This window comes from Oxyura jamaicensis, chromosome 5 (genome assembly GCF_011077185.1).
Source record: "Oxyura jamaicensis isolate SHBP4307 breed ruddy duck chromosome 5, BPBGC_Ojam_1.0, whole genome shotgun sequence".
NCBI classification, from domain to species: domain Eukaryota; kingdom Metazoa; phylum Chordata; class Aves; order Anseriformes; family Anatidae; genus Oxyura; species Oxyura jamaicensis.
Genome location: NC_048897.1, coordinates 22,901,769 through 22,915,863, shown reverse-complemented (window position 1 = coordinate 22,915,863; position 14,095 = coordinate 22,901,769). Strand labels below are relative to the sequence as shown.

General features: G+C 62.6%; 1 protein-coding gene across 4 annotated transcripts; it reads right to left on the bottom strand.

Moving 5' to 3' along the window:
- Positions 1-1,461: 1,461 nt before the first annotated feature.
- PGF (placental growth factor) lies at positions 1,462-7,113 on the bottom strand. 4 transcript variants are annotated; one of them, XM_035327856.1, is made up of 7 exons: positions 6,630-7,113; positions 5,963-6,002; positions 5,298-5,494; positions 3,928-4,004; positions 2,915-2,944; positions 2,807-2,853; positions 1,462-2,094 (listed from the first exon to the last, which is right to left on the bottom strand). In XM_035327856.1, the coding sequence occupies exons 1-6, from the start codon at positions 6,864-6,866 to the stop codon at positions 2,829-2,831; spliced, it is 606 nt and encodes a 201-aa protein (XP_035183747.1). In that variant the 5' UTR covers positions 6,867-7,113; the 3' UTR covers positions 1,462-2,094; positions 2,807-2,828. The 4 variants fall into 4 exon arrangements, with proteins under 4 accessions (XP_035183747.1, XP_035183745.1, XP_035183744.1 ...); XM_035327854.1 differs by having other exon boundaries at positions 2,807-2,826; positions 6,630-7,109; XM_035327853.1 differs by having other exon boundaries at positions 2,764-2,826; positions 6,630-7,104.
- Positions 7,114-14,095: the final 6,982 nt, after the last annotated feature.

Below are 14,095 nucleotides of genomic sequence, written 5' to 3'. Positions count from 1 at the left end.
CGGGGCCCGGTCCCGGAGCAGCAGTGGGCGTGGCGGGGGGGGGGGCTGCCGGCCGCGGTCCCGGCGGGGCGCCGATTGGCCGCGGGTGAGCTCATCCCGGGCCGCGGGGACGCGCCGCGCACCGGGCACCCGCGGGGCGGGGCCGCGGGGCCGAGCCCGCCCCGGGTTCGCACCTGGCGGGGGGGAACGGCGGCGCCCCCGGGCACGGCCCCTGCTGCTCCGGGACCGGGCCCCGCGGCCTCCCTGCGCCTGCAGAGCCCCGGGTGTCCTCCCGCGGGAGGAGAGCCCGGTCCGCAGCGGGGCTCGGTGAGGGCGAGCGGGGCTCAGTTCGGGCAGCGCTGGGTTCACTCGGTCCCAAGTGGTCCCCGGGGGCTTAAAATGCCTCGAACTCACCAGAAGCTGCTAACGCCAGCAAGCAGAAAGATTACACAGTTCCCTTGCATTCTCATGAAGCTATCAGCCAAACCTTTAACACCATCTCCCTGGGCTGCTCTCCCCAGCACCGTATGAGGTGCACCCCCAAAACACGCAATGATTTTGGTCCTGCTGCAGCCCGGAGCCCAGCTGATGTTTTGTCTTCCCTCCGGCTCTAAGCTCTCCTGCCACGGCCCTTCTCTTAAAGCCTTGTTAAACAAACCTTTGCCCCGCAGCGCCGGGAGGGGCGGTGAGCCTCGGGACTCCGATAACCAGCAGGGGCAGCCGGCCAGCCGGGGTCCTGCTGCTCCCCGGGGGCATCACCAGCCACAGACCTTGCCAGCCTGACCTCCAGCTGGGCTCCGGGCTGCAAGGCCAGCAGCAAGGTCCCAGTGACAAAAAACATGGGACCCGGTTCTGGGTGCATTTTGCTCTCTGTCTCCTTGCCTGCCTGCACGATGCTGCCCCAGCTACTCCTCCGGCAGGCTGCCGAGGCTGCCCCGAACATCAGCACTTCTCAGGAAGCACAGCGGCATTGCATGAGGACGCAGAACACCCTAAGTCACAGGTAATAGAGCTCTTTTGTTTTTAACCCTAATAACCACACTTAGCAGGTCTTTTATTAATTAACACCCTCGTTTTTATGTAGTTTTCTTACTATAGGTGTAATGCTACCGTGGTGAAACTTTTACTGATACAAACGCAGAAACCCTCACAGCCACCCCCTGTGTGCTGCTCGTGGTTCTTGTTATCCTACAAGCACAACCAGACAGGCTGCAGGGAGGCAAACCTGCCCAGACCAGGCCCCAGCTCAGCAAGGCACAGGGGCTGGGATCAGAGCAGGAAGAGGCTGGGGAGCAGGGAGAGGTTCCAGCCACACACAGCAGCGTGAAGAGAAGCAGCTCTCTCCCCCTCCCCGAGTGGGTCCCAGCACCCCAGGTCACCCGCCTCCAGCATCACACCAAGGAAGAGATGGGGCGCTGCAGGAGCGGTGCTGGGGCCACCACAGCCCCGGCACCCCCAGGGAATTGCCCTGCAGCTGCTGGAAAGGAGAGGAGCACTCACCCTGCCAGCTCCTGGGTCTGCCCCCAGCTTTTATTGAGAAGGGGGAGGCCACGACGAGGATATGAGCACGTGAAGGGCCACAGCACCCCAGCTCCCTCCCCGTGCCCACCAGGAGGCTTCCCCAGGCAAGCTCCCCACCCACCCTCGCACCCTCCTGGGCTGCTCCATGCCAAGGCTGGACTGGTGCAGCCCTGCCTGTCCCGGCTGTCCCTCCTCCCCCTCTGCCCAGCAGGACAGAGCAGTTCCGTGGCTGCAGCCCTGCAGCCCCCACCCCATGCCACCCCCAGCAGCACATCCACCAGCTCCATCCTTCGTGGCCCCCAGGATGCCCCCCAGCACAAGGTGCAGCTCCAGCTCCTCATCCTCCTGTAAGGGTCCATTAGTCCTGCTGCAACCGGTGCAGACAGGGTGAGGGAGTCCTCGGCTCCAGGGCCAAGTAAGAGTCCTGTCAGCTCCTTCCTGCTGCAGACCTGCTCCCCGGCACAGTTGCTCCCTGGCCACCACCACTCAGCTCCGCACGTCCCCCACGCCGGGCAGGAATGAGACTGGATCAGGCCCCAGAGGCAGGAGCGAGGCCGGGGGCAGAGCGGAGGCTACCTGCGCGGCATGCCGCATCTGCAAGGGGAGCACACGCGGGGTCAGCACCACCGGGGTCGGCCCCCACTGCCCCCCAGGTCCCTCCCTCCCCACCAAACCGCAGGAAGGGATCGCAAGAAGCGGGGCTTCATGGGGAGGAGGGGGCTGTGGGGTTGTAGGTGCTGGCAGAGCACTGAGCAGCGAGCTTCGGACAACACAGGGAACACAACAGGGAAGTGCCAGCCCCAGGCTCTGTCCCCTGCAAGTGTCTGGCCTGCACGGCCTCAGCAGGCTGTTTGTGAGGGTCAGCAGAACATAACGTGGGTAAGGCTGGGAGTAACCCAAACAGCAGCTAGCCAAGGACTGCAGTAAGGACACGGCTGGCAGCAAAAGGAGGCTGAAACAGGAAATTCATGGGTCAAAAACCCAGCACAGTCTGTGAAGGCAAGATAGCCACACACAGTCAAGTCACGCCCTCCATCCTGGGTGGGACCAGGATGCTTTGGGCATCTCAGCCTGAAGACCACCAAGCATCTACCAAGCCCCCAGTGAGTGGGTGATTCCCCAGCCACCTGCTGTCCCCTCTGTCCTGCTCTTCCCTGCAGCAACCCATCACTACTCACAGCACCAGATAAAGACCTAAAAACTCGCTGTTCCCTGCAAAGCGAACTCAGAAGGCACCACCCACACCTGCCCCTGCTCACTTACAGCTCACAGTCTTTACGTCTCTTCTTGTCTCCTCTTCTCTTACCTCGGCCCTTGGGTCTCCTCCTTCAAAAGGAAAGCAGCAAAGAGAGACTGACGCATGGGCACTGAGGCCACAGCCCTGGGCGGCAGCATCACCCCCAGTGCCACTTACCTCCCCAGCCTCATCAGGTCCTGCCGCGGCCTGCGGGGAGAGCAGAGATGTTACGTGGTCAGTGCCACCTGGTGAGCTGCTGCGGGGTGTTGACACACCTCAGCGCGCAGCACGACGCGTTTAACTCGTGCTTAAAGCAGAGCCGGTGACTCCTTCCACCCAGACGTTGGTGCCTCCCCTGAGGACTGTGCCATTTTGCCCATGAGGACAGGAAGCACAGGCTCGGTTTTTAGCTGCTCTCAGGGACAGCTTTCATCACCCAGCGGGTCAAAGACGACGCAGGGCCCCAAGTATCACATGGGATTTGCTTCAGAGTCTCAGCAGTGGCTGTCTGACACCAGCCACAACGTACTTGGCTCAGGCATCCCCTCCAGGAGCCAAGGCCAGGTCATCCACCCTGCTTCCGCTGAACTTAATAAGGGGAGCCACAGAAGTGTTGAAGGCTGCTTAATGAGAAGACAAAAGGTGCTGCAGATGCAAGAAGCCTACATGAATCCAAAGGCGGACTGCACAAGCATTTGAGAAAGTTCCCCTGGGAGTTACCCGACGTAGGAAACCCACAACAGGCTCAGGAAATTCCCTGCACGGAAAACAGCTGGAAGCAGGGGGAAGCAGCACACGTGCTTCTTCCCGCTCCTCCTTATGCGTCCACTGACGGATGGCTCCAGAGCCAGTGTGGAGCCAGACGGCCCCTGGGTCTGCTCCAGCACGGCCGCCTGCACAGCAGGGGAATACCGACGCGGGGATCCTCACGCTCTTCCAGGCAAGCCTCACGTCTGACAGCTGCCCGGCAGGACACACATTCCCCAGCTTTCACAACACTCTAAAAATGTACACCCCAAATCCCCATGCCTAGGTGGGGCAGCCTGCCCCACAAGCACCCAGCACAGCAGAGATGAGGGAGGGCTCCCAGCACAGCCAAGGTGCCCCCAGCACATCCCTGTCCCACTCTGCCTCCCTCGGGGGGCAGCAGGCGAGCTGGCAGGCTCACAGCAGCATGGAACGAGCCCTACCTGCATTCACACTTCTTGTGCTCGGTGAACGACATCTCCACGTAGGGTGCCTCCCCGTTGGGCTTTATCTTCAGGAGCTGAAAGAGGAACAAAGGTTACCTCCTGGGCAGCACAGGATGGCGTCCACCCCAGCCCCTCGGCCAGACACGTGTCAGACCCGGTCCTTGGCTCCGCAGACCCCACCCCTGCGGGCTCTGCAGCTTGGGAGGCTCTGTTCCCACCACCCTGCATCTTGGGTCTGTAATCTAAATCCCCTAGTCCTGGGATTTCCCAGCCTTAGAGCAGATTTTTTGGTCTCTGCTTTTGTGGAAACTTTTCACATATTTGACCACTTTGTACATCCTTCTTCCCTGAAGGAAGTATCCCCCCGGTACTGTTTTCAAAACCATTCCTGCTGCTGCTGCCTCCTCCTGCCGCCTCTCCCACCGCACCCAGTCTGGAGTCAATACCGTGGTGCCTCCCCAGCCCAGAGGCACAGGATTTGCCCTGCCACATGTCAGTCCAGATCTCAGCCTGGAGGTCAGGTTGGACATCCAGGGGCTTCACTGTGAGTGTTCATCTGCGCTGTGATCCACGCTAACCCCACAGAAGTGCCTGGCATCACCACACCACGTGCGGCAGCAGGATCCCTCCTATGGAGGGCAGCCCAGCGGGAGCTCAGAACATTGCCTTCTTCATCACGTCAGACTTTTGCTCCACTTAAAGTCAAGATTTTTCCTTTGGGAACTCCTACCCTCCCTTTCCAACATGCTTTCAATCCCTGCAGGATCAAGCTTGCTGGTGATTTCTTGCAGGCTCTCTCTTGCCCCTCACCCCCAGCACAGCAGCAGCAGGTTGATGCCAGCAGAGCAGCGCAGGGGCTGCAGAGCGAGGGCAGCACACTATGAAGAGCTGACACAGCTTGCTCACAGCCTAAAGTTCCCCTCCCCACTTCATACAGCTCCCATTACAGGGCTGGAAGCACAACACACACAGCCCCTCGTGCCAGCACCACCACAGCCATCTCCTGGCACATGAGGGCAATCACACTGCTGGCTTTCCCCTGTGATTCCAGGGCTTTGTCCCAAAAGCAGGCAGAATCACAAGCAACAGGGTCACCCCAGCCCCACAGGGACAGTCTGGAAAGGTGACAGCAGCCAGAAAGTTGGACTGCACTCTGAGGAGAGGCAGGGAAGCAGGTTGGTACCACCAGAGGTCTCACCATGCCTCATGGATGAGCTCAGAGAGCAGGCAGAGGGACCCTTCTGGCTGGGCATGTGCTCAAGTCTCCCGCTATCCATGCTGCGGCAACATCTTGAGGATGTGAGGCTGCAAGTTTAAACTTTCTGGGAGCCCACCACCGCCCCCAGCCCCCCAGAGGCAGCGCTTACCTGCATGGTGACCGTGCTGGTCTCCACAGGGACACAGCGGAGCCCCTCATCTCCGCAGCAGCCCCCGCAGCGCTGCAGGGCGACGCAGGAGGGTCTGAAGATGTACTCCACCTCGTTGGGGAACTCGGCAATGACATCCACCAGCTGCTCCAGCGGCCGGCAGAAACTGCGATTCCAGATCTCCTTAAAGGTCAGGACTGCAAGAGACCAGGGGGGCTCTAAGGAGGTGCCTCGGGGAGGGGGACCCTGGCCAAGCCCCTGATGCGGTGTACCCATTGCAGGGGATGGGATGGCACAGGGGCAGCTGTGATGGGGTCACGGTCCCACTGTGGGGCACAGCGATGAAGAAAACCCTTTGTACCCCAACGTGCCCATCGTCATGCTGCTGTGGGGGCTCACACAGCCACCAGGACCCCCCGAGGGGCTCTGCCAGCTCCATCCCCTCTGTGACCAGGCTGCACTGCCGGCTTGTGGGGAGCAGGACCCCGCTGCGCACGGGGAAAACAGCCCCGGGGCTCGGAGAGCCGGCGCTGCCGCCTGCTCCCCCGCGGGATCCCCCCCGGTCCGACCGGGACCCCCACCCTCGGGCTCCGGACTGGCAGATAACGGCCCCGGGGCACCGGAGCCGAGCCCCTGTCGCCCCCTCCCGCCCGCTGCCAACTCACCGGGCGCCTCCGCGCTGGCTGTCCCCCGCGCCTCCGGGGCCTGCAGGGGGGAAAGGCGGGCGCTGGCGGGGGCGGCACGGGGGGGACCCCGCCGCCACGACCCCCGGCGCCTCCCCGACCTCCGGTCCCGGTCCCGGTCCCGCTCCCCTCCCCTCCCGGTCCTCACCGGCGCGGGCGGCGCCCCCAGCGCCCCGGCCAGCAGCAGCCGCAGGAAGGCTCCGAGCAGCCGCATCGCTGCTCCGCCACCGGCCGGCCTCAGCGCCGCCGCCGCCGCCGCGCCGCCCCCCCCCGGCATGTCGCCCCGCCGCCACCGGGACACCGGGGTACGGCCACCGGTACGGCCACCGGCACCGCTCCGCCGCCGTCGCCGCCGCCGCCGCCGGGCCATGGGAGCGCGCCCCGCTCCGCCGCCCCTATTTCACCGCCGCCGCTCCGCCCCTGGGGCGGGAGCAGGTGCCCGGCCCCGACGGCCGCGGGGACGGCCGGTGCCGCCGGGAGCCACCGGAGCAGCCCCGCCTGCAGCCCCCCCGCCCCGCCCGGCACGGCCTCCAGCCCTTTTTCCCCCGGTCTGGACCGTCTCTCCCTGCCCCCGGGGGTTTGCAGCCCCCCAGCCCCGCGGGCACGGCCCGGTCCTGCCCGCACGGGGGTCCCCAGGGAGCGGGCAGACCCCAGCGGGATCTGCAGCCTGGCTGTGGAGCCTCTCCCTGGAGCGGGTCTGGGGGCGGCCAGGCCAAACCCCGCTGCTGGGAGTAAACCCAAAGGAGCTCTGTGGCCTTTCCTGTGCTATTTTTAAGTGCCGGTGGGCAGGAAAGCTGTGGCTGCGGGAGGTGGGAAGGGAAGGGGTGCCAGCGGGCAACACGATCCCTGTGGGCTGCAGGTCCCAGGGAAATAACGGGCTCTGCATCCCTGCCAGGATTCACATCTCTGTCCTCCCAGGAGGGCAGGGAGGCTGCTGCAGGGCTTCCCTGCCCACCTCTGTGTGGGGTCTGTCCCTGCGGCGCAAGGACAGCAGTGGCGTGTCCCCAGCCCCATGCGGTCTGTCCCCAGGATGAGGGACACACTGGTGTGCTGTCCCCAGCCCCTTGGGGCCACACAGGTGGTGGTGGCTCAGGCGTCAGCAGGCGTCGGGCTCTGTCTGGAGCTTCTGCACGTTGGTACCGCTGGGCACGTGAGAAAGCCGCAGGATCTGGTCCTGGCAAAGAGCAGGGAGATGCTGCAGAGATAAGCACACAGAAAGCCCCAGCCCAGCCGGGGGGCCGGGTGCACTGGAGTTCATCACTCAGCAGCACTCAGTGCCTGACCGAGCTCCTGCCCCCAGCCAGGCAGCAAGGAGCTGGTAACGTCCCTGCTGCGATGTCCCCTGCTGCCTGTGCTCCCCCTCTGCTGCCCCACGGACCCTCCTGGCCAAGGACACCCCCTCCTCCCCAGTGACAGTTTTGGGGTGGGGGGTGAAGGCAGCGTTTCCTCCTGCCCTGAGTGGTGGCTGCTGCCAGCCTGCTGGAAGGACAGAATCCTGTTATTACAGAGACCATGACCACGCAGGGCCTCCCGCCTGTCCTTGCAGGAAGGTCCCTTGGGGCCACCTCTCAGACACAAGGCCAGCCTCTGGCGCTGGAGCAAAGGGCTCTGCCCCAGGAGCCGTGTGGCTGGGGAGACCAGCCCTTAATTGCCGAGTGCAATCCTGTTCCTGGTCTGAAGCTATTTCCTCAGAGGCCTTGGGCAGAGTTTACATTCCTGGGATGAGCATCCCCTTTCTGGGCAGCACACAGCAGAGACAGGAGCAGAGAAATAATATTTGGACGCGGGTAACCTGTGACCGGCAATGTCCTCCTGTGGATGGGAGAAACATCCAGCTGGCCGGGGCCGCGCCGCTCGCGCTCCACGCTGCCCAGCTGCAGGACAGGGCTGGGCGCTGATGCTATAAATGTGCCCTGGTGTCTCTCACGCTGCCTCCCACGAGGGTCCGGAGCCACGCACTTTGGGAACGGGAGACGGATGGGGCTCAGGGGACTGGCCGGGGGCAGAAGGCACGCGGAGACATTTCCTGACAGGACAGATGTGGCGGCCGCAGGCCGAGAGCCTCAGCTTGCATGTGTGCCCGTGCCACCCCCCCCTCTGCTTGCAGGGCTGGGCAGGGAGGCGAGCGGGATTTCTGCTTCATTTCTGTGGGGATTTCTGGCAGTTCAGCAGGGGACAGCCGCTGTGCGGCCCTGCTGGGATGAGGGGTCGCCCTCCAGGCCTCATCCACCTTCTGGGGAGGCACACGAGCGATGGCCTGAGCTGCCTGTGCTCACTGAACAGCCCACCATGGGCAGCCACTCTCCCCTCTGAAACCTCACCCTGCCAAGCTGTCCTTTCCAAAAACAGTCCCATGTTAGGATCAACACCCCCTCACGGGAGTATTCACCCCTATAGAATCCCACCTTCAGCATCTCAGGTGAAAACAGCCCAAAAAAACATCCCCACTTCCTTCCTAAGCCGGCTGTCTCCGGGCCCTCCTGCGTCACTTGATGAGCCCTTAGAAAACACCCAGAAAACCTCAGGTCATTATTTTTGTGCTGCTGCTATTTCTGACACCAGAGCCAGTTCCACCAGGGCCGGAGGCTCCCACCTGGAGACACACCACGCCCCGTGTTGTTTGGTGCCCAGCGGAGCCAGACCCTCGGGCACCGAGCCCCATATTGCGACAGGACCCCCACAGCCAAACGTCACGGAGATGTGGCAGGACCCCCATGGCAAAACGTCATGAAGCTGTGATGGGATCTCCATGGCCAAATGTCACAGAGATGTGACGTGCCAGGCTTCCTAGGCCTGGGTCTCATCCCAGAGCGCCCATGCCTCACCCTGAGCGCCTCACGCTGAGATAAACCAGCTTGGTTTTCTGCAGCTTGTGTCTCTGCAGCCTTGAGATTTAAGGCAAGAGGCAGAGGTGGCCTGGCTGGAGCAGAGAGCAGGAGTCGGGGATGGGCACGCTGTGGTGGGGACCCCCAGCACCAGCCTCTCCGAGGAGGCACACACAGGTCTCTCTACCAGCACACCGTCATGGGGCTGTCAAGTGTCCTTGTGGACGAGCAGGACAGCAACCCCTGGATCACCAGCATTTCTCCTAAAGGAAACAACCTGCAGACAACAGGCTAGACACCCGGGCCCCATAGGACTCCCCGGAGCGGCCGTGCTGCCAAGCACCATCGAGGACCGGGCCGGGCAGTCCATGCTGGCCGCAGGCTGCGCCGTGCTGCGGTCGCTCCTCCCAGCCCAGGTGCGCAGGGGGATGTGTTTGCCGAGGAGGAGGCTGACAATAGGGGGAAATGGGCCGTGCTGCGCACCCCGAACATTGTGGCTCACGGCGCCTGTTGTTGCTGCCCGAGGCAGGCGGAAGCGGCTGCCCTTAGTCAGCCCCAGCTGCACGTGGCAGGAACTCTGCTGTTTATTTTGGTTCCTTGGGGTGGATTCAGCCTCCCCGGGGACCTGTGGCCTCTCCGTGGGGCTGGCCAAAACCACAGACACCTGATGGCCTGGTCCCATGCTGGCAGGCGAACCCCCCCATGCCACACTGTCTGTGGTCATAGGCACCGGGGCCAGCCCGCCCATGGCACATCTCTTGGCGAGGACACCAGGGCTGCCTGTGAGCACTGGAGGCAGGAGACCCACAGGAGGGCAATCCCAGCAATGCGCCCAGCCACCGCTCCCACACACAGCCGAAATACCCCTGGAGATGTCAGGGGCTCAGTGGCGATGTCACCGAACAGCAGCTCTCTCTCCCAGGGCCCTGAGCTACTTGGGTCGGTGTCTGGCAGGCCAGGCACTGGTCCTCGTCTCTCAGCACAGGCCTTGTTCAACGCCGAGGCTGAGCCCCACTCCCACGGAGGCAAAGCTGTGGGCAAAGCGATGCCGGCGGCAGGGAGGGTTAAGGCCGGCTGGCCGTCTCCCAGCCCGGCCGTGACGCAGCAGCACCAGGGAAGCCCGCGGCAGTCGGCTGCACCCGGCGGGGAAGTCACGGAGAGCACATACTGCCGGCCGGCCGGCAGGGACTCGCTGGGACACGGGTGTTTGCAGGAGCAGGGTGAGGCACCAGGGAGCCGAACCGCAGCACCGAGCATACGTGGGTGCCTACAGGTAAGCACTGCATCAGCACCTTCCCAGAGCAAGCCTCCGCGGGGCGTGCAGTTACCATGCCAAAACAACAGCCCCTTGTGCAGGAGGCACTGAGAGTCCGGAGCAGGAAGCTGAGACGCTCCCGAGCTGCCCCATGCAGCCCCCTCCCCAGGAAAGCGGGGCTGGCTTGAGAGCCAGAGGCGGCTTTTCCACCAGAGAACCAAGTGAGTTCTGCTCTCGCCTCCCCTCAGGACACATCTGTCATGCCTCACCTCTCTTGGCAAAAAAGGCAGTGAGAGTTTAACAGGGAGGAGAGGTGCGTGGGCCAGCCTCACTGCCGCGCCACTGCCCGTCGGCTCCCCACACAGCCCCGCGGGCAGGGGCTGCCAGGCACTTTTCTCCCCTGCCAAACTAACGCGATCCACGCCCAGCCCAGGGCTTCTGGCCGCTTATCGTGTGGATGCAGTTCTCCTGCTTTTAGCTGTCATAATATTGACACAAAGCAAAATAATAGTGACGGCAAGCCTCCGTCTGGCTCTGGAAGGCAAACACACAAGAAGGGGAGCAGCAGGCTCGCTGCTGTGCAGGACCGGGCAGCAGCCCGGGCTGCTCCCAGGCTGTGCTCCCCGCCGGGGACGGTGCGTGCGGGCTCCACAGTGGGCTCACCCCGGCAGGAGAGAACGTGTGCATCGGCAGAGCTTCGTCCAGGAGCCTTTCCCATGGTGTGGGCGGAGGAGTGGCTCATCTCCCTCTCTGCCTGAAAGCTGGCAGCCGCTGAATAGCTCACATCACCCGCGGCAGACAATGAGCAAAGCAAAGCCCGTGGCCAGCTGCAGCGCGGGGAGTGCGTGAGCGGAGGAACTGCGCGGAGCTGGCCGGTGACCAGGAAGCAGCCCAGAGTGCTGGTGTCACAGACCCTGCGGTGACCACAAAGCGGTCAGCCGCGCTTTGCCTCCCCCAAAGGGCCCAGCTTCCTGGAGAGGCAGCGGCGAAGCCAGGTTTGCTTGGGGGCTTCCCTGAGCCCATCCTGGAGGGATGCATGTCAGTGAGCCCCCATATCGCCTCCTCCCCGGCCGAGACAGCCTGCTGTGTGCCCTCTGAGCGGGGACAGGGCGATGCACCAGTTGCGATGCCGAGGCCAGCATCTCCTGCCCGTCCCTGCACCATGCTCCCTTGTCCGTCGCTCGGGCTTGTTTTCCTACATGACAGCCAGTGACTTCCCTCACTTCCCGCGCCTCTTCCTGACCAGCCCGGCCTTTGAACTCGCTGCCTCCAGCTGTCTGCATCCCGAGAGGGGACCAGGGGAACCGCGGCAGACTAACAAGAAGAGGAGTGAGGCTCCATGTCCAGTGCAGGCATGTCGATGCCAGCTTCCCGCGCCTCTCCTGCCTGTCCCCAGGGGTCAGCCCAGCCTGCACAACCCACTGGGGACACAAGCGTGGGCTGCTTCCACAACAAACTCTAGAAAAACCCTCCGGCTTCCCAGCCTCGGTCTCTATTTTAAGGCTCCAAAAAAGAGAGGGGCGAATGGCAAACTTGCTGGCAGAAGAGATGATCCTGGGGCCGGATTCAGAACCGCCTACTTGTTTCCTTTAGGGATCATGGAGTCTGTCAGTACTGCCAGGGCCTGCCCGCGGGCGCTGCACTGATGCGAGGGTGAGCTGTCAGCTGCTTGCCAGGCAGAGGTTGGCGCACGTAGGTGCAAGCTGCTGGGCAGAGACCTGCACCCAACCTGAGGCACCAAGCTGGTCCTGTTTCTCCCGTCGGGCACCCACTTGAAGGGCTGTACAACCCTGGATAAAGCACCCCCAGCAAGCCCCGTCTGTTCCTCCTTGTCCATCCAGCCAGAGAAATCACTCTTTCCTAAGGATGGCCAGTTTAGGGGACGGTTACCAGGTCTGCAAAGACAAGCAGAACATCTCCCCAGTACCTGCAGAGTCAGACGTGAATTTCAAGCATGCTAAAACTGCCGATGACTCAGGCAACGTTTGCGTGCTCCTCCAGATGCGCAGAGCTGAGTTTTCCAGCTATTCACGTACCTGCTTCTGATCATCAGCTGTTTGTTTGGGGTTTTTGTCTTCTTTTCCTGAAAGCTCAAGTTTTCAACGTTAATTCAGCACTTGGTTCAGCCTCTCATTTCCAGTCCCCTCACTTACTACGTGACATATTTTCTTCCCAGTAGCATGCAGAAAACACTGCTTTGGGCTCCCTCAGCCCGTCAGCAGATTTGTTCCTGCTTCCTCACAGCTCTGCCTCCACAGCCACATCTGTCACTGTGGCTGTCGTAGCTTCTGGCTGGAACCGTCCTCTCCGTTTTTATCCAAGGTTTTTGAACATGGACCTTCCAAAGTGTACCACGTTATACCAGAGACCCCTCTCCTTAGGCCGTGGTTCATGTTCCCCCCACACCTTGCACCACACCAGTCCTTAACTGCTCCTCCACCACTCGTGCTCACAAAGTGCCTCTGGCACCCAGCGATCACCCTCTGCTCCTTTCCCTCTTGTCACCTATCCAGCCTGCCTTGTCATTCCTACTGGGCTGGTCTCTGCTGGCTCCTTCCCTTCATCTGTGCCGAGCGTGAGCAGCTCACCTTTCCTATCCGGGTGTTACAGACGAGTCCAATTACTAGAGTTCAGCAAACTCTGATTCCCCTCCTTGGCATTTCATCCAGCCCACTTGATCCGCAGAGAGTTTCTAATCCAAACAGCCTCCTAGCACACGATGTTCCAGCACTCCCGGACTCTACCCAGCCTCTGTGCTGCTGCCTTTTCCTCCCTCGGACCAGCACTCAGGGGACTGCATTCAGCCCCCAGGGAAAGCTAACTGAAATGCAGAATTCACTGGGCAGAAGGAAAGCCGTGTCCCCAGTTGCCATCCCTGAGCGAGGAGCGGCACGCCGTGCTGGGCGTGAGGAGATGAGCCATACTGCAGCTCCTCCGCAGGCAAAGAAAACGTGAACAGCAGCCTCGCTCTGCCCGCCAGCTCATCCCCTCCTCAGCTCCTTTGCCCACAGCTTTTGCTCATGCACCAGCTGGGAAGCCACAGCAGCCAAGTCTTCCTGGGGGATTTGGGTACACCCAAGGAAGCGAAGACAGAGGGGTGTGACGTGCAGGAGGCAGCTGGCTGTTGCAAGACAGTGGGGTCAGAGGGTTTAGCTCCTGTTCTGTAACACTGGCCAGGACCCACACGCGAGCCCCCACCTCATTGCCTCTGCCACAGCAGCCAGCACAGCCTGCAAGCCAGCAGGATCCTAGCCAAGTGTACCAGGACACCAAGAGGCGTCTTCCCAGCTGCTTCCTCCGTGTGCCCCATGCTCCCCGGGCTGCCCTCCCTGGGACCGTGCCACGCCGCTTCCCCCTCCTCCCTTTCACTCATGCTGGGCGCTCTTGGCCCAATGCACCAGCTCCTGGCACGGCTGCTGGCTCACGACAGCCAGATGGCCCTTAGCCGCGGTCCCTCTGAGCAGCCAGAGCCCGGCGTTTGCCTTTCAGCTCTCCAGAGGAACACAGGTCCTGGCTTGGCTCGGCTCCACGGGGCCACCGGGCTAGCAGACCCCGCAATCCCCATTCAGAGGCTTTCATTCATGAAACGTGAGGCAGCAGGCTAAACACAGGGCTCTGCCCCTCGGGGACACCGGGCTGGCAGCCGTTTCGGGCTGGCTGTGGCAGCAGTGCCCAGCGGGACGTGCTGCAGGGAACAGGGCAGGGGCAGCGCAAGCAGGGAGCTGCAAACCCCGCAGGCTGGCAGGACAGGAGGCTGAGCAGAAACTGCCCTGCAATGGTCACTGGGGCCGGAGCAGGGAATGTAAACAGCCCGGCATCCACACGGAGGTCATAACCCCCGAGTCCGGTTTCCCTTCCTCTTGCTCCCTCCTGCCTAATCTCCAAGAGCCGCTCTATTTACGAGCCAGACAAGTAAACAAACAAAGCAAAGCTCCAAAGCAAGGATATTTTTTTCTGGCCGAATCCCTGCGTGCCGCGGTCCCAGGCTGCGTGCGTGGGAGCGGTCTGTGCACGCCACGGCCCGGCACACGGCAG